The 19,934-nt window shown below is 39.6% G+C and overlaps 1 protein-coding gene across 1 annotated transcript in view; it reads right to left on the reverse strand.

The window, feature by feature from the left end:
* Positions 1–19,719, reverse strand: part of LOC128738799 (uncharacterized) — a 29,601-nt gene extending 9,882 nt beyond the window's left edge. The window contains exons 1-4 of the mRNA XM_053834194.1: positions 19,557–19,719; positions 16,987–17,251; positions 16,376–16,913; positions 13,028–13,154 (exon numbers count right to left, since the gene is read on the reverse strand). Coding sequence (XP_053690169.1) covers positions 13,028–13,154; positions 16,376–16,913; positions 16,987–17,251; positions 19,557–19,593 — 967 coding nt within the window. The 5' untranslated portion in view covers positions 19,594–19,719. The remainder of the gene's footprint in view (positions 1–13,027; positions 13,155–16,375; positions 16,914–16,986; positions 17,252–19,556) is intronic.
* Positions 19,720–19,934: the final 215 nt, after the last annotated feature.

Here is a 19,934-nt window from a genome sequence, read left to right on the forward strand (position 1 = left end):
CAGCAAAAAAATAAAAATGGACAAGTGGATTCAGATTTATGACATGGACATATTTTTAGTACCGATGGGCGCCATCGGCTGGATGGTGCGAGACTTCAGTTTCGTCATATGTACATATGTATGTAATCGATTTTATCGACTGAAAACATGAAAGGGCGTGAATGCTTGCCCCTAGGATGCACAACCGTTCCAGCTAAAGATTGAGCGGAATCATTGAAGGTTTTATTTCAGCAGTATGAAAGTATCAAGGCTGAAAACACCAGTAAAAAGGCAAATGTCACAACTTGGTGGTTTTACCCCGACTGCTCCGGTGACCGATAATAAAAGTGCATGTTGTTGGTCCATTAAGTCGTTAGGAATTTTGGTTTTTGGGCGACAGCTGTGCAAGTTAAGAAACGCGGTGATAATTGCGGCACAAAATCGGTCGTCCCTCAACTCTCGCTTTTTTTTCGGCGTTGTGTTGTGAAAAATGTCGTCGCAGTTTTACATACATGTGGAGCACAAAAAAAAAAGAAAAGGAAAAAAAGTCAGATGATGTTGCGCTGAATGATTCACACATTCAACATCACAGTGAACGAACTGGTATTCACCGGATTTTTGCTTTTTTTTTCTTCATTGCGCGTGGACAACCAGCTATTTACTACCGGTTCCGAATGGTTGGCTTTATTATTTTTTTATTTTGGCGAAATGACAAGGGTTTTTTTGTAAAATGTCCCTAATAAGTATTATGACTGTGAATCAGAGTAGAATTTCAGGAAAAATGGTTGATTAAGATCCTTATTCAAGCAGACCCCATCAGATTTTTGACGAACTTTGGCTTCCTGTTTTACCAACTAATTGTGAACAGCAGGAATCAAGTCGATTTCCACTGAAACTAAAACGAATCGAAATAAATGATAACAAGACTCGTCAAGTCTGTCGGGTGGGGTAGAACTACCCAGTCAGTATTCTCTAAATAATGTTGTCAGTACAGCAACATGTGGCCGAGCATGGTCATGATAGAAAATGAATGAAATGAAATGAATCAAAAGATATAGTTTCTTTTCCGCAACTCAAACCATTTTTAAGATACAACAAAATTTTGTAGAATTGACATCATCGCTCTATCCGATGCGGGAACCAGCCATTTACGAAAAGCCGAAATGTACAACACTGGGGCACTTAGGGCTCATAGAAACGATGCAACTGTTCAGTGTTTCAGTGGAAAAAACCTTTATTGGGCTATTATCATAGTGCTAAGACGATTGATTAACGCCTTAATAGTTGCGAATCATGGTTGCCTAACTTAACTGCGAAATGGATAGAAATATTGTCTGTGGCTATATTGTCTTTATAATTAGAAAAAGCTGTCAAATACCAGCTAAAATTAGACATCGCTATAAAAAAAAAACAATTTTTTTTCGAACAAAAACAGCTCGTTGCAGTTATGTACACAAGACTTTCGTGACATATATTTTAGTAAAAAGATAGCAATTCGTTTAATCCGAATCTCAAATGTTTGGAGGCCACCTTTTGACAACTTCAAACATCTTTTATGATTCACACAATAATCACAAAAACATATTCTCCAACTTATCTTTATGGCACAAATCAGCAAGTGCCACGCGCACCTAAAATTCACGTATGTTTCTAATAACATCGGTGTCGTGTTCGGTATCGCTAGACAATACGATTCCCTGTCAAAGTAATCAATTCGCCAAATCGCGTACTAGACTATCTGCAGGGGCAGGCAGTACAGTAAAAATTTTAATCAAGCTATCTGCATCGCAACGGAGTGTTTTTGTCGCCAATTCGCGTAATAATGCAAGCAATGACGCATTCCACCGAATAATCAAAAACGAAAAGCCGCAGCGAACTATGCGGAACCTGTGGAAACAGCTTCAAGCCAGCAGCGGCGAATCTTATCATAAGACTCGAGCTTCTTTCCGCAGCCTCAAAGCGGCAGGATTTCGTCACCACGTCAACAAACCGGAGATATAAAATGCTTTACTATCTTCCGAACCGAAGGGATTATCTCATTAACAACAAGCATACGTCCCCACAGTTGATAAGATTTGATACGGTCCGAGTGCACACGGGTCTTGCTTAGCCATCGTAAGTTTAATATCGTCTGTTTTGTTTTGGATGATAAAAAAAAGAAGCCAGCAGTCGGAAGACCGGTTGAACTAATCCTTGCATCCGCCAAGCGAACGTGAAATTCATGTCCGAAAATATCTTTGAGCACATAGGTATATTTACAAACAAATGAAAAGCCACTTCGAACCGGTCCGTTTATTTTGTTTTCTATCACAGGCAAAGTATTTTTTTTATTTGTATACAGTCAACCAAAAAAGTATTCGGACAGCAGCGCATAAATTTTTCTTTTAGTAATTTTGCGCAGCATTTTTGCAAAGAATGGTAACACATATTTTTTAAAATAATGTTTAACTAAAGCATATTTAGAAGCACAACAAAAATTCGGGGAAAAGCTTTCCGCTTTGAAGATAGAGTACATATAGTTTGAATTGGCTAAAAATGCAGCCAAAAAAGTATTCGGACAGTTAACTATTAGTTGAAACAAATGTCCTTTCTCGCTTCTTGATGACCTGTTTTAATCTGGGATAAAATTAACAATTTTCCAAATATCCCCCTCTGTGAATTGCTGACCATTTTTTTTACAAGAGCCCGGTTTAAGTCATTTTAATATGAAACCGAATGATTTATCATTATAGACATTAAATTATCTAAAAAGATGTTCAAAAGGGTTCAAATCTAGACTGAATACTGATGTTTCGATAGCGCTAGGACAATTGTATGGTGCCTACCGTTTACAATTATCGACAGTACGTTTAGATTCAACATCCCGGTACAATATGTATGTACCACACAATTACAATTTTGCTTTAATTTCGCCTAAAATTGTTCAGATAATTAAGTTTACACTTAGTTCTATCCAAAAATATATATCTTTGCTACCTCGGAGCTTTCCATGCACCCCAACAAGGTATGACACCAACAACCCTTATGCAGGAATAACTAAAAGAAAAGGGCTACAAGAGGAAAATCACTCGTCAGCAAGTAAACAAGCAATGCGGTTAGTATCATACCTTTACTGTGTTACCATTCTGTGCAAAAATACTGCGCAAAATTACTATAAGAAAAATTTATGCGCTGCTGTCCGAATACTTTTTTGGTTGACTGTACTAATGCTATGAGTACTTCAATAAGCGACGGCCGACCAGCAGCGGTTCATGTGTGGCACAAATTTTAACAGTGCAATCAATTCGTCATTCATTATTATTATCAACCATTCGAGAGCCAATTGAATCATTCGAATCTGGAAATCAGTTGTTATAGAATTTACTTTGCATCAGAAAGCTATCCTACTGCAATAAAGGTTTGCACGAAAATAGTAACATTGGCGGGCGGCACTCACCGTCAAAGGATGATTGGAGCGCATTCGAGGGCTAATTCGATTGAGTGGATTTCCCGATTTACAACCCTATACACACTCAATCAGTATCGATTGAATCGTAATAAACAACGATGCAGTTCGACAAAGACAGACGACAAGTGGTAATTTACGATCTGCAACTTTGTAACCAGGCTCGAAACACGTGAATATCGCTAAACAACAGGCTGATCGGTGGAGACGAGTACGAGTGTGAATCGATTTTAAAAATAGTTCCATTATAACACCAAACACAGGGGATTGTATCGCACCGGTATTCATATAACTAAGCTGTAAAAATCGGCATGTGTACTGGGATAACTTTGATGTTTTCCTCAAAAGCGGATACGCGTGCGTTGTAGGAAACACGTGATTTGTTTCTGGTTTTCTCTTTTTGCAGAGTTAAGAAAAAAGGCGGTACGTTTGCTAAATAGGCAACGTGTCCAGCAATTTTATTGGAAAATGTCTTTCAAAAATGACTACTAAAATCAGCGCCAGGGCACACCGAATTTGAAGTCCCCTCTGTCTGTGTGCGTACCACACGTTGCACAAACAAACTGGGCTTTCGTCCTTTCAATGAATGTGCGTAAGGAACGCATGAACAAAAAATTAGAACTATTATTCGGTCAGTGCTAATAAGTTCCCTCAACAATCATAGGCAAGTATTTCGATTTTGATTATTGTAGCTTAAGGTAAAGAAGGGAAACAGGACAGAACACGATTCAATGGGATTAGACTAGGGCTGTCTAACCGGTAGTACCGGTAGTACCAAAACCGGTAATACCGACCAATTTTTGGATACCGAAATACCGGTTTTGGCAAAGCAAAAAACCGGTATTTCCGGTATTTTCTAATATCTTAGTTTTTTCAAACTTCTTATTCTAAGAAGAACTAAGTTTGATGGAAGATTGTAAAAATCATAGAAAAACAACTTGGTGTTAAAGCTGACGAGATTCTGCGACTACTAACAATGAAGAAGGTGAAATTGTGGGTCAAATAATTATTGTTCTTGAACCCGTTTAAGGCACAGTAGAGCATCTTTGTCGTGAAAAAGTTTCATTGTAAGACTAGACGTCGCGTTTCAATTTATTTTTGAACAACTTGATATTTAAAAGCCACCAAATTATTCGAAGTTCTCAAATAACGAATTTAGGAAACAAAATCAGGGACCAGTAACGTCACTTATAAGTAAATCCCTACTCAACAATGAAGTAAAGATGCTTCGTTTCAACTGAAGCAACGCCGCTTCGTTTTAAAACTGCCTTCAATCAGCCTCAATAAAACGGCTTTCACTTCTTGTCGACCGATTTTAAAGTTTCATTTGTCAAATCAAATGTCTATCAAATATTCAGTAGAAGACCAGCAACTTTGAATGCAATTGAATTGAATTTAAGTAACATTTCCTACAATTTAGCGCATATTATAATTAACCTACTCAACATCTTTTGAAACGAGGGTTCTACAATTGATGAAGGGACGGTAGGGGAAAGAAATGAAAATTTTTAGTGAAGGAGGGGAAGAGCGGAAAGGAATGGGGGGGGGGTATTGGTAGCTATGCTTGACAAGTAGTCATTTTGACTCCTACCTTTTGTCCCAATGCTGGAAGGTGCATGGGTCGAACCAGGCTATAATCTGAGATTATACCCGGATTCGAACCCACAACACCCGCCAGGGCATGTGATTCGCTGGTACTTGTACCTTTGAACCATAGAGGCGCTGGACAAAAGGAGACCGCAAAATCCACTTCTCAAGAATAGCGACGCGTTTGGTTGGGTTATCCACACATATTGTGGAAGCATTTCTTATTCCGTCCGGCGTACCGCAAGGAAATGCACTCGGACCATTGTTCTTCAATATCTTTGTAAACGACTTGGGTGCACCGTCTCCCATACTATCGCTCGCGGATGTCTTGACAATTTTTCGAGTAATACTACCAGTTTCGGACTCTATGGTACTGCAAGAGGACTCGAACAATCTACTAATTTGGTGTGATAATAATGGCATCCGCAGTAACAATCGGCTGTACCACCAATACTCATTGGGGTCAGATATTGTAGATTGTGGTTACTCAATCTGCGTCATAGGTGACACTATTGACTCGAAAGACAGATTTGACGAGCATACCGCCTAGTTAGCTTCGAGGTACGATGCTTGTCTAACAAGCCAGTCGTCGAATGTTCGAATCTCGGCTAGGCGGTGCATGCTTGATAGAGTCAGTAGGATCGTTACACTGGCCCCGTAATTTTCCTGTACTCTAAACAGCCGGCTGCGAAGTCTGTCGATAAAGAAGGGTAATGTCTAATGACGGTTAAATCCCACGACTTTGCTTTTTGACGAGCATATTGGTATTTTTACTGCGACTGCGAAGATTTTCTCCGCACTAGGATTCATTCGTTGTCATGTTTAACATCTACGCGCCTAAAACACTGTATAGTTCGTTGGTGTGTAGCATCCTGGAGTATGCTTCTATGTACCGTTTTGTGTCAGGCCCAGCATTACTAGGACAGGTGCCGATCAGTGTACCTCCTAGCCAACTTCGCGATATGTAGTTTCTTACAATACCTTTCCATTGGACGCACTTTGGTCAGAATAATCATTAACTCATGTCTTCGAGCCTTTAATGATGTATGTGACATCTTCGACTTCGACATGTCAAACCCAGTTTTTAAAACATGAATCATCGAATTAGGGTATATAGATTGCATAGATTGTAAGTATATTCAGCCTGTACAATTTTGGTCGAAGGCGGTGAAAATAAAATAAAGTAAATAAAATAATACTTGACATTTTTTTGAAGTTAAGTATTTTCTTCATCCCAAAAAGCAGATGTCGCATGCATACACGGACTGGCAATTTGACGTCTTGATATTGCAGAAATAAATAAGCAGACAGGAGAGAACACGTTCGAATGAGACGGATCAAGACTACATAGCATCATACTGACGAGCTTGGCTTTTAAGATTATTACCATGGTGAACAAATGGACGCCTACTCAAAAGTTACTTGAAGTTTGTTGAAGATTTAATCGAAATTTTCTGAAGGTTTACTTCAATTATTTTAAAAATAGTTATTTGGAGTTATTTTCGCTATAATTGCTCCCCAGGTAACCAATAAGCATTAACGTAAGCAGTAAACCAGCAGCTTCTTAGCATATCTGGCATTTTATACTGCACGTTGCTGTTTATTAGCATTAAATCGGCATCCAAAATGCTGTTCAGATTCTTCTTGTCGGTAATCATCCGCAAATAAGCATTGTCAGCACTATAAGAGGGTTAGCCGTAAATTATCTGTATATTTTGCCAAAGTAGTTTTTAAGTAGCATTTAAGGTGAAATTTAAGGAGAAATGCTTAAGGTGAAATGCTCACTGTCTTGCATTTGAATGGCATTGGTAATGCTTATTGGTTACCTGGGTCGCCTTTCTAACAATTCAACAATTCAAACAAGACCACGCAAACTTTCGTGCCTCAACGGTTGCAGCTCAGGAATCAGGAAAGCAGTTAGCACTTTCGGATGATACGGAGCAGGATTGGACAGCATCAAAATAACGAGTTTGCTTTCTAACCATTGTCAGTGTGAACAAAGGCATGCTTAATAATGAAATATTTTTTTTAAGCTTTATATAAAGTTTTGTTTGCTTGAAGAGCTAGTTGTTAGTTTTCATTGGAGAGATTTTCTCCGCGATTGCTTAACTTTCAGACAAAGACGACACATGCATCACGGACTGGCTACAATGAATCAATTTTCTGCTCAAGAATAGGAAAGGATACCGGCGCGTTAGGTAACGAATAGTTGGGTCGACTCTACGAGAGTTGGGTTTCTTGAAACATTAATTGAAATTATTTTCTCTATGCAGCAATTATCACAGAGAAAAGAGCGATAAAAAAATTGCTCAAATTTTGTTCAAACTCGCTGTACTTTTTCACAAATACGAATATTTTTCGTGTTTTTGCAATGATACTCTACCTCAGTAATTTGCTAGAAATCGCATTAAAATACCTTTTGTTTGTCGTTACGAAAGAGATGACTTAGGAATGTAAATAAAAATTCTGTGGAATTGCTGTGTGATTTCTCACCTTCTTAGTCAAAGAGAATACAAATTTTCAGGCCTCATCGGATTAGCTCAGGAATAAATAAAACTCAGGAATAAGGAAAATAGCTACGATAAAACACTTTCAGATGAGACGGAGCAAGATTGGATTATTTGCTTTACGATTTTTCAACTTCAAAACACAGACGACACATGCATACACGGACTGGCTACTATGAGTTAGTTTTTGTGGCTTGACAGTCGCTTGCAGGTCAAGAACAGGGTTGCCACATGCACAGATTATTCTGTGTTTAACAGATATTTGAAAGAAATCGCCTGTACAGAATCTGTATGCATAGAATACAGATTTTCGCCAAATTACACAGATTAAACAGATTTTTGAGCTTTTACATGAGAGTGAAAGAGATGGAAATAGTCCGCAAAATTACTCTCTATCTCTTTCACTCTCATTGTTTTGCATTGGACAGATTTTTGCACAGATATTTTTTCTCGCCGTACAGATTGCCAGATTTTTCCAACAAAAACACAGAATTATATGTGGCATCCCTGCCACTACGCCAGGATTGACCCGTAAGAGTTAATTGTTCGTCGAGGTGTATACCGAGATTCTTGACACATGTTTCTCTATTGATTGCGTTACCTGCTCGGTGAGCGTCAAGTCGAATTGGCATTTTTCATCGCGTGAAAGTGATGACAGAGCATTTGAAAACTACCATTGTTTTTAGGAATAAAAGAGACCCTCAAACTTTCTGAACATTGTTTTCGTTCATTAGTCCATTAACTATGCCCGCCCACAAAATTTCATTAATTTCTGGGACGCGATGTGTCCATTTGTACGATAATTTTTAAAAACTACCCATTTGTCAGTTGAACAGAGGATAAATAGCCACGCGTCGTCAATGAAGCGAAGAAAGTTGAACTGTCGCATGCATGAAAAATATTACAAAGCGAAAGGTAAAGAAGGTGTGCCAGCCAACCACCCTCCTTTGGTACGCCCCGGGTAATTACGTGTTTTGGTAAATAAAAGTGTCAGACATACGCGTCATAAAATTCAAAGCGACTGATGGCGGTGTCACTGGATGATTTACTTTCAGCACTAGTACAGCCCAGGTGCTGTAGGTAACACGTTCCGTTCAAAATAATAAATCAAAACAAGTGAGCGATAAAATGCCAACATCAATTGCTTTGCTAGAATATTCAGAACAAAAATAACAACAGCTTGGGATAAAAATATCGCAAATTAATCTCAATTAAGCGAGTTTTCTAGACGAAAAGAAAGTCAGTCTATGTCTTGTATTGAGCCTTCTCTGTTACCTATGATAGATAAATATTGTCAAGCAACACTGCAACAAGTAGAATGCGAACCGTTCAACGAACCATGTAACTGGCAGCATTCACTAATGTTAATGTCATGTCGAAAAAAGCAGAGAGCCGTTTATGGTAATGTTTATGTACAAACATATACATAAATTTTACTTGGTAAGAGCCGTAAAATTGAATAATATAAAACCATGCATCATATAACAGTACGGTAACAACGAATTGTAACAGGAATGGAGCCATTTTTACGGACTTTTTAAAAACATATTGCAATTTTCCAAAAGTTTTTACTGGACTGCAATTCTAGGGGTTAAATTTTCATGGGAATAAAAAATAATTGTTTGCAGGGACCGGTAAAATTCCTTAGATAGGAGATTTAATCACAGCAGTAAAAGCAAACGTTGTAACTATTGAGTGGCAATTAAAAATGTCAGCTGATGATAGTGCTGCAAGTCATCCTCACTAATGAATGTGACCCCACACAGTATACAGTAGTTGATGATGATGGTACCTACACTTTTTCGTTGGTTTAACGATGTAAATGCCAACCCGTAAGGCAGGCAAATGAAACGTTATTCATCATCGTATGTCACGTTTTGTTCGTATGTCGTAACCGGGAACGCCCGAGTAGTTTTTATGCCGTTTCGGTTGCAGCCATTATGTCATGCTAAGCCTAACCACATGGTCGTATATTTAGGTAAACGAAACTCCTACGAGCATACAATGTAGACACATCAGGTTGTGGTGGATTATTTTGTGCCGTTCTTTTTCGCTAATGATTGCTGAAGCACTCGAGCGCAAAAGATTTCTGGATTACTATATGTACATATGGCAACAAACATTCTGTGAATGGGAATTGGACTTGCTGTCAAAAGCGTTAACATTTGACAACATGCTAGCATTTTTGTATCGAAGATAGTAGAACGTTCAAAATTCATTTCGTGCCACTGAGTCAGGCCAACCGTATTCAAATAAATTGTGCTTCCTTGTTGACCTTGGCCGCCACAGAAGAGGCATTCGTGGCGTAGATTGAAAGGAATTTACTGCATGATAGAGCCCGTAAAACAGAACCGAAACATATATAGCTGAATACAGCTGCTGCTCGAGAAATGGCACTGAGTTGAAGTGCAGTGCAATGCACATACATAAAGCTGTACCTAACTATAGTTGCTGGATATTTCCTATCTTTACAGCGATTTTCACTGCTGATGATTCGACGAAACTGGTAGGCACAGGCCGTGGAAACAGACCACAAAGCGATGGTCCTTTGTGCATACGCCATCCCTGTCCGCATAATTCATAATGTTTATCTGGTTTGAATCGTGATCTACAACAGCAGTGAGCGGGTACTAGGGAGGAGCTTTTGAAAAATATTGAAATTGAAAACTGGTCGCTAAATTGGAACCAACGAATTGCGAAACCTCCCTAGTTTTCGGATAACTCCACTCAACCGGTTGTCCTGCCGTTGACCTTGGCCACGAAATATGTAGTAAATGTTAGCTTAGCCAAGAGAACAAAAACTTTGCAGTATTACGCAACGAAAGTAGCATACAAAATGAAAACTTTCTTCGCTGGTTCTGCTATTATTATCAAGAATCGTCAACGGAAACAATCTTTTTGAAACGGTGACAGATATTATACTCTGTGCGAAATACCTACGCTCAAAGTGATTCGTAAGACACGCGCAAAAATAAGTTTCATAATCCTACTTAAATGCAAACAAATCATTGCGATTGTTTTTGAAGACCACAATCCACCACCACAATCTTATAAGGTGACCCTCTCTCATTAGCTTTTCTATCTTTATCTTGAAATTTTGCGATCACATTTTCGAATGTGGTTCCTCCTCTCCTACACTACACACAAATTTATCAATGTGTAATTGAGTTGAAGATCGATCATTCTTTCCAATTCTGATTAAATTACGTCTTTGACCGGTATGCAAGGGAGATCGAAATACTGATGACAGGTTTTAATGCTTCTTTAAAAAAAACGTGTCTTGTCTTTGATAGCACCTGAATGAACGAAACTGAATGAAGTGCAATTTTTTCAGTAAACAAATTAGAGTGTATGCCGAATCTCAATTTTTTTTCGTACTACGCCTTGCTAAATTCAACCGGTTCTGCCGTGCAACCGCAATTTATCTTACGTTTTGTTTACGCTTCATTCGTCAAAGTAGAGAAAAAAAGTGCGAATGGGAATACAAATTTATTCGCGACATATATAGAACATATAATGCCATGAATGAACGAACGCGCGCTGCTACAGGTTGGTGAATGGTAACAAAAATACACAAAAAGCTAATCCAAAAACATTGAGTCACGGTTGTTTGCTTTCTACGGGTGCGTTTTTGGGAAACATCCTGTTGGTTCAATCGAATTGTGATTGTTTTTGCGTTTAGCATTTGTTAACTATTCTTCAGTTCCATAATTTGCTCTCAGATGACATTAAAATATCAGCGATATTACGTTAAAGTCACCCCGAACGCCAAATAAAAACATATGTATAAAATTTTCTTGAAAGGACCGCATCACGAGTTTTGTAATGAAAGAAAGAAGAAGGTTTCACTTTTTCTAAGCGAAAATCAAAATAAATTATCGCAAAATAAGGTCTAATTGGACTGCTCTTACGCCCACGAAGTTTCGTTTGAGAAAATACTGCCATCACCTGGTGTAATTTGGCGCAAAATCCGCCTGTAACCGTTACATCGAAATGAAAGCGAAAGAATTTTGTGCTTCGTATGAAACTAAATATGCAAACTAAAAATAATCTGCTAAATTATGACCTGCCCGAATCTGTGCCCGAGAACTATTTGGAACGTCTGTGTGTTTTCACTCATCCTCAGCATCCTGTTGTCCAAAGATGGACCGACCGTCAGACGGACGAACGGGCCGAGCTGAAATTCACCCTTAGCACACCTTCTTTTTTTTCTCTGCTAACGACGGGAAAATGATACCGACCATGTGTGACAATTTTGGGCAGCCGGCACACGATGTGGTGCGGGAGTGATCTTCAGCGCACAGAAAATATGCAGAAGGTAAATCTGCTGCTGTGGTCGCAGGGAAAATCGCTACGAGGGTAAACTAATTATAAACCGATGGAAATATCTCGAAACATTTGCGCACTTTCGTTGTCCTGAGTACCAGTAGTACTCGGTAGGAAATTTACGTTGCTAAGCTAAACTAAGAAACCGGTAAAAATGATACAGAGTGGCAGCTGGAATGTGACCGCTAAAACTTTAATAGGATGAAACATGTTGTGTTTGGATGGAATGCTACCGTACTGTATTGGAAAACGGTTGGTTTATCCATTTTATCCTATTACGATTTAAAAAACGTGCGACGATAATATCCTGCATTCAATATATTACACACTTTGAGGAATTGTAGCAAAACAACAATAAACAACAGGTAAGTGATAACGTTCACAGCGTCATATGACTGCACTGGTGTGGATGGGGTTGCAGAGCCCGTCGGAGAAAAACAAGTATAGGAAAACACTGACCTACGCCCACAAAGCACAAAGCATAACCATCAAAAGGAAAACAAACATCCTTTTGGTGATGTAAAAAGCAAATTGAAGCAAATGGCTTTAAATTTGAACTGTTTGTTGCCTAGCAGACGGAAGAAGATAACGTACGAACAATGCGATTTGAGCTTTTCTGGAAGAAGTGATGATAGACCATTAACCTGCATTTCTTGTTGTCGGATAAAGGCGATTGCTTTTATCCGGAATGTTATTGCCCGAAGGGCATGTGAGTTCAGTGTCGTCGATTCATGACCTTTGAAAACAATGCTTGTCCCTGTCCCACTGCAGAATAAATACCGTAACGCTAGTGATTCTCTCGTCATGCGGTTAGATGCCGATGTCGGCATCTACAGCCCACTTTGGAAAACTAGCATTACAATTCCGAAAATAGAAAATGTCCCTTCGCATTTCGCGATGACGACAGCGATAGCGACAAAGTAAAGGTATGCACACGAGTACGTGCGCACATATTTGCGCTGCGACAAGCTGTTGCGCGGGGCTGCCGGTAAAAATGATCTCCAAAAGGTCGCACGGAAGCACTTTGAAGAACTTGCTCAGGGACACTCGAGCAAAGGCAAATGCGGGAATGTCGAAGAGTTATATGAAGTGTTTGCCCGGAGTGTCCCATTTGCTGGTATTGCATGCATTGTAACACGGTAAAGTGTTTTTGGAGAACGAAACTAAGAAAGTGCACACTTACCTCGATACTTTGGAACGAACTGTTGGATATCACTAGGAATGTTTTGGTAGAATTCTAGTTCACGTAGATTCAACGGTTTAATAACGGTGCTCTGGTTCAACAGCAGCAAGCGTGTGTGGCCACCGACCTGTGGGTTTAAGAAAAAAAGCATTAAGAAGAAAATAAATATTTTTTGCGTATGCTTTAGAGTTCTAGGAGCTTTCGGCCTAATTTGTACCATGATTTTGAAAATATCCATATACCTATCTTAGAAAATATTAGGTTTAGCGACAAACACTTTTTTACATTTTCAAAGGAAATCGTCTGATTAAAAAAAAAAGTTTTTAGCGACAGTGAAGTAGTGAAAAAGTAGTTTATAGTTCTCAAGAAGTACAATTTTATCTTAAAAATCCAGCAATAGGCCGAATGAATAAAAGAATTTTCTTTAGTTGTCTCATAACGTTTAAACGGGAAATGTAAAGCAGACTGTTTTATTCATATAGCCTAGTATTGTGTTTGTTACACTTCTTCCATAAAAATCACTTGTCGCCACATTCCGTTGCGATCCCGTGATACAACGTTTTGAAATCGCCATGCAATGCAAAGTATTGGGACAGGAATAAACATCCCGTTTAAATTAAATCTGCAGTAGAATCTGCATACAAATACACTCTTTTTCCTCGGCATAGAGCCGGGGTGGCTTGTGCTGTATCAAGTATTTCTCTTTACTGTATTCGATCCTGGGCAACTCGTCGCCAATTCGTTGAGCGTCTCGAAATACGCAAAGTCGGCTTTAATCTGGTAGAGCCATCTAGCAAGTTGGGTCTCTCTATACCAAGTGTCGGTGAGGTGCTTCTGGCATTCTTGCGATGTGGCCGGTCCTTCATAGCCTCGCTACTTTCACCAGGTATACGATGAGACTCTCTGCAAATAGTGCCTGCAGCTTGTGGTTTATATGCCTTCGCCACTCTTGGTTAGGTTTGTACTCCACCAAATACCGGTCTGATTAGCGTTTTATATCTCGTCGGCTTTATGCGGTACTTTATGGCCCGTGATCGAAACGACTTGTGAAAGGGAAAAGTAGACTCGACTTGAAGTTTGAATCTCCTCCCCCCTCCATCTTCCATCCCTTGGCCACAACCCTCTGCGGGATTCAAAATTGGTGAGTGCACAGGACTGAAAAACGCACGTAGCACATTACATGCTTCAGGGTAGCTTTGATCAGCCGTGGCAGTCGACAAACCCTTTTCGTACATTATCTGCCATAGCTGTTCATGCTCGACTGTATCGTATGCTGCCTTGAAATACACGCAAATACGGTGAGTGGGCACGTTGTACTCCCAACATTTCTGGAAGATTGATCGAAAAGTGAAAAAATGAATCCGCTATAACACGGGCCCCCATAAATCTCGCCGAGTACTGCCCAAAGAAATCTGTTTGCCGTCAGGGACTTACCCTTTTGGTAGATGAGTTCTGCTGGAAGTCGGTCCTTTCCAGCGGCTCTGTTAGTCTTCAGCTGCCCGATTTTCCAGCTACCCGACTACCCGTATGTTCCGCGTAAATCGAAACCGCGAAAATTCTGAAATTCATGTTAAAACCGCTTAAGTGCAAAAACTCGCATGAAAAATAGCGCAAATGCCAAATCTACGCCTAAAAATAAACGTGTAGAGCACAATCGCGTAAAAAAATCATGTAAATTTCGAAATTCGCGTTAACAAACGCGTTGAAACGCGTACAAACAAACAAGCGATGTGAAAATTCGGACCCGGGAAAAGAAGCTGAGTTTGAGTCCGGTTATAATTGGCTCCCATTAGAGCTTGGTCAGCGGATCCCCCAACTAGGGTACAGAAGAACGGCATATATACTGTATAAGCGTTTCTTCAATTTCCCCTTCACGTCTTGTCCCACTCTGTTTGGATACTATAAACAGCTTTGTTTTATTTTAGTAGATAGGTAGTTATTAAGTAGGATATTTTCAACAGGCAGCCCCCCCCCGCAGAAATCACCTCTGTCCAGGTTTATTTGTTTTGCTAGGTCTACTGATCTCTATTACTTTTCTTCAGTTGGGTCCGAACGAGCGACAGCGAGTAAGGATAGAATCACACCTGCGAAACGGTACTTTTCACGAAATGGTTTTCCGTGAAACGGTACATTTCACGTAAGGTTTTTCGCGAAATGGTATTCGGCGAAATGTTAAACAATCATGGCGAATATTTAAATGCTATCCGCCTTTATTTTATCTGGCTAAGCAATGGGGGAAGTTGTATTCTACTTTACTGTGACTGCCAAAATGAATCATTTAAGGTTGAGCTTCTCAGAAACTTGCAAAGCTCCTCCGAGAATCACGATTTATGTAAAACACAGTTTAATTTGTGGCAATACGAAGTTTGTCGGGTCAGCTAGTTAAATATGAAAATTGAAAAACATTGTGCATTAAGTTGTCAAATCATACCTATGTGGTTTGTTCTGTGTGTTTCGTGATAAATATGTTATTTGCGATTATGGTGTGACGCAAATTGGAACTCGGCTAATCTTCGGACTAATTTTGCATGTTTGATGTGCCTGTGTTGATATTCTTTCGTGATTATTCAGAATAATGCTGGACAACAGAGAAGGAAAAACACGAAAGTTTCGAAGAAAACTGTCTCAGCCAAGCAGTATTGATAAGTCAATGTAACTGACGTCAATGGCATTTTGATTTTAAATGTGTATAATAACTATGACCCCTATCTTCAGGCTTGGTTGACTTAAAATAGTGAAATTTTCAAAATATTTAATCGGCCAAGTGCCATTAGGGTAACAAATAAATTATTAACGTAACTTTAAACACAAAAAAAATCTCTAGAGAAAAAAATTTATGTAAGGCGACTTAACGCCAACCCAGAACAAAGCTTTTTACCTCATTCACATTTTTCATATGAGCTTCAATCACACCTAAATTGAATTTTGCATAAATAATATCAACGACTTAATTTTATGTGAACTTTATTGCTACTGGGTTGTAACTTGTTCCGATGTTTATCTATAAGGGGCAAAACCCGGAATTGCCGGTTTATCCGATAGTAAAATACTACAGCAGCACGCTTGTGGCTAATTAAGCCATGTACGCGATAAGTAATGGTAATGCCTTATGCTCCCCACCCCTCCCTAGACCCACGTGTGAGGGATTTACGAGCTAAATCAAGTCAATTACCAGTTTCCGTATGTCACACCACACACCACACGCACACACACAATAGGTGATTCAACTTCAGGTTATAGGTATATGAAAATAATTTATAGCAGCCCTCGTTCGACACGTATCGGTCAGATAAAATAGCAAATCGCGATCGGTTTTGGATAGGTTCCGTTTGGGCACAGGAAACTCACCTGATTATTGAGAGGGTATAGCGAAATCTCATCTTCGTCGCTCTCTGTATCGTGCTGCTGCTGCTGTTGTTGTTGTTGCTGCTGCGACTGCTGCACCTGGCTATGATGACGATTGTGATGATGATGATGATGATTGGGTTGATTCGGATGAAACGTCAGATGTTCCTGCGAGCAACACTGACTGACAGCACCACTATTACAGAGATTACTATTATGACGATTGTGCACGTGACAATTATTGCTAGCGACGCTGGCGGTCGTTGTTGTCGTCGATGTGCTCACGTACTGGCGGTTGTTGTGCTGCGTATCTTTCAGAAACGGCGAGAGTTCGTTGGCGCTTTTCGCTAATCCGAAGTTGGTGCCGATCAGCGCTGACGATTCGTTTCCGCGTTGCAACAGCTGCTGCTGAGGAGGCAGTTGAAGATGGTGCTGCTGTTCATGCTGCAGGTGATCGACTGCAACTGACGTATAGTCTGCATTTCGCTGCAATTGATGGCTACCGACGTTGAACAGGAAATCATTCTGTTTCTGTAGCACACTATTGGAGACATGCTGAGTTGTAGTGCGTTCAGTATCTCCCATGCCCCAATGTCCCAAAAAATATACCATACCCTTGTGGCGAAACGAAAACCCGACTCCGGCAGGAAGCGTGTACAATGTCAGGCGGATTCAGTTTGTCTATGATTACCACCGGCGGAAAGTGAAACCTTGCTGTACTGACTAACGGTTGTTCGACCTGCGGAGCCACCGTAACGATTTTTGCTAAGCACTTGAAAATGAACTGTCCCGTCGGTCCCGTCGTTTGGCAACGGCGGAGGCAGCGACGGCTGGCAGAGATGTTCTTCACGCACAATTGGTTAGTCGCGGCTGATGATTCTGGAAACGGAGAGAGAAAAAAAGTTATATAAATTAGCTTCAATCGACTGCAGCGTACAAAATATATTTTGAAATTTCTAGTCTATTGGCGCGCGCGCGCGTCGTGACTCACAATAGGATCAGGGAGGAAATTAGGTCATTTCTTGACGACGAGTGTCAAATCACGGGTACATTCTCGCACTGGGAAAATAGTGGAGCAACACTATTTAACGTGGTGTCAGACAGTACGACTAACACGCAACAGAGGCATATTGTTGGAATCGTGAATTAGGTCATGTAAGCTTGTAAGGTCGTTCATTTTTCAATGCGTGATTCCAAAAAAACATAATTACCATCAAAAATTCAAGTTATTTTTGATCGCTTTAAGAGTAAAGCAATAGAATTCTTTTACATTTAACTCTTCTATAATATACAAATTCTTAAAATATTCGCTTAGCGAATGATTCGTACACAAAATATTCACCAAGTATTTTATTCTTAAAAAACTTCCACTTCCACTTGTCCAAACATATTTGTACAAACATATTTCACAGATACGTACTACGTCAGTTACTTACAACCTTCATCAGTGCGCGGTAAGAAATCACACATACTGATTTCATGTGCTCATGTGCTCCATGGAGTAGGTACTGCAGTATTTGCTAGCCTGGGTAGCGCTGGGGCACCAACTATACTATTGCTGTGCTATGATCACCACAGTAACAGCAATTAATAGAGCTAGTATAGTAGGGAAAGCAATAATTACTTTATATGTATTTAGGTGAGTCTCAAAACAGTCCCAAAAGACTTCCTTGAAGAACGTCAGTCCTAGGAGAAGATACGAAATTGCCACTCACCTACTAGCTAAGTAGCTGATCCAAACATGAAAAGTTAGTTCATTTAAGTACAATCAAACTATTAGTGAAGTAATATATGAAAGTTTACGATTTTATTGTTATACTTTTGTTTTATGTCAGTCACGTGGCTTCTGGAAAAATTGCAATTTGAAAATTATTATACAAAATAGGCCGAAAGGTCCCAGAATTTCGTGATTTTTTACGCGGGTACAGTCTATCGAGTTATAAACGATAGCATTACTTATAAAATTCAAGATTTCCTCTTTTCTTAGAAAACTGTAAGGAAAATTTTGCGATTTTCGCGGACATCGGTTATTCCAAAAATTCATAAATCTTCAACCAATTTATGGTAGAAAATGCTACCAAATTTACTCAACAATCAAAAAACAAATCTACTGACAAAATTTTTTACAAATTTTTTGACGGTGAAAAAGTTTAATAAAACTAATGTTCTACCTCATATAAAATTGTCCAATTTTTTTTATTGTTCTCTAATTTTTTATCAATGAAAATTTCAAGATAGTGTTATATTTTGTTTCCGAGATAATGCTATTGTAAAATTTTTATCACCAAAAATCGATTAACAAGAAATATTTTTATAAATTTACAGAATGGGGCACATACAGAATACGGCACTAGTTCTTCAGCCTACTTCTATTTTGGGCCTACACTCTGTTCTCCAAAACCTGGGGGGAAAACTATCATTAATTCTTACCAACATAAACTACTATTCTAGCATTCATTTTGCGGTGAAAAATTGGTTCTTCAGACAGACGAAAACAAAGTGCGCCAAATAACTAGAAATATGCTGAAAATACCATGCCAGCCCGATCTGCAGTTAGATTTCAAACTAAAGTTTGTTGACAACCGACCCCTGCGAATAAAAATCCGTCTCGTTCACTTTTTTTTAAACAATCTTCTTTTTCGAACAAATTTGTGTTCGAACCGTTAGCAGACATCCCATTACATAGCATTTCACTGCTGTTCGTGCGATCACGCTTATCCTACTGGGTGATTATCCGACACTCTTGTTTATTGTTAGAGTGACAGCTTTGCTAATTAGCAACTCAATTCCCTTTCGTTCGATTTTTGCACCGCTAAGCTCGATTCTGTCAACTACACACCGCGGCCTCATTCATGTGACGGCGTAAGCCGTACCTACACACCACAGCCCAGCCTGCAGGCACACGTCACAAAGCGGTTTTTCTCTTCGCATGGTGTCAATTTCGTGACGAGATTTTACTCTCACGAAACCATTGAAAACTTCGGAAACGTATAGCAGCAGAATCGACTCTTGATGCACAGCCAACACGACACCACGCCAGCAGTTTAATCGGTATTGCAACAACCCGTTCTTACATAAATATAATGCAGAGCAAGCGGATATTGCGGCCAGTAGTTTTCCACTGGTCCTTTTGAAATTGCCCGACAAGCACGATATAAAGGCGGAAGAAACAAGCCACACTCACTCTGAAAACTGTTGAAAAATCCCAGTGCACTAATCATTCGTGTGATTCACTAAAAAACTGAAAGGCACTTTTGTTATATCTCACTCACTGACTTTTACTGAATAGAAAATAAATAAACACTGTCGTCCAGCGCTCTACTGATAGCTCATTTCAGAATTACTTCCTATCTTGAAGACTGCTCGCTAGCGACTGAGCATGCAAGGTGGACGATCATCCCGACTATAAGCACGCTGAGAGTCCTGGGTAGAATGCCCGCGAGCGGCTTTACGGCAGTGTTGTCGGGTGATTTTGTTCTGTTTGCTTTGCGGTTTAAGAGAAGGAATGATGCGCAAATATTTGCATATATTTAAGAACAACATACGTACCTAGACCTAAGTT

This window comes from Sabethes cyaneus, chromosome 2, assembly GCF_943734655.1.
Source record: "Sabethes cyaneus chromosome 2, idSabCyanKW18_F2, whole genome shotgun sequence".
Classification (NCBI taxonomy): Eukaryota; Metazoa; Arthropoda; class Insecta; order Diptera; family Culicidae; genus Sabethes; species Sabethes cyaneus.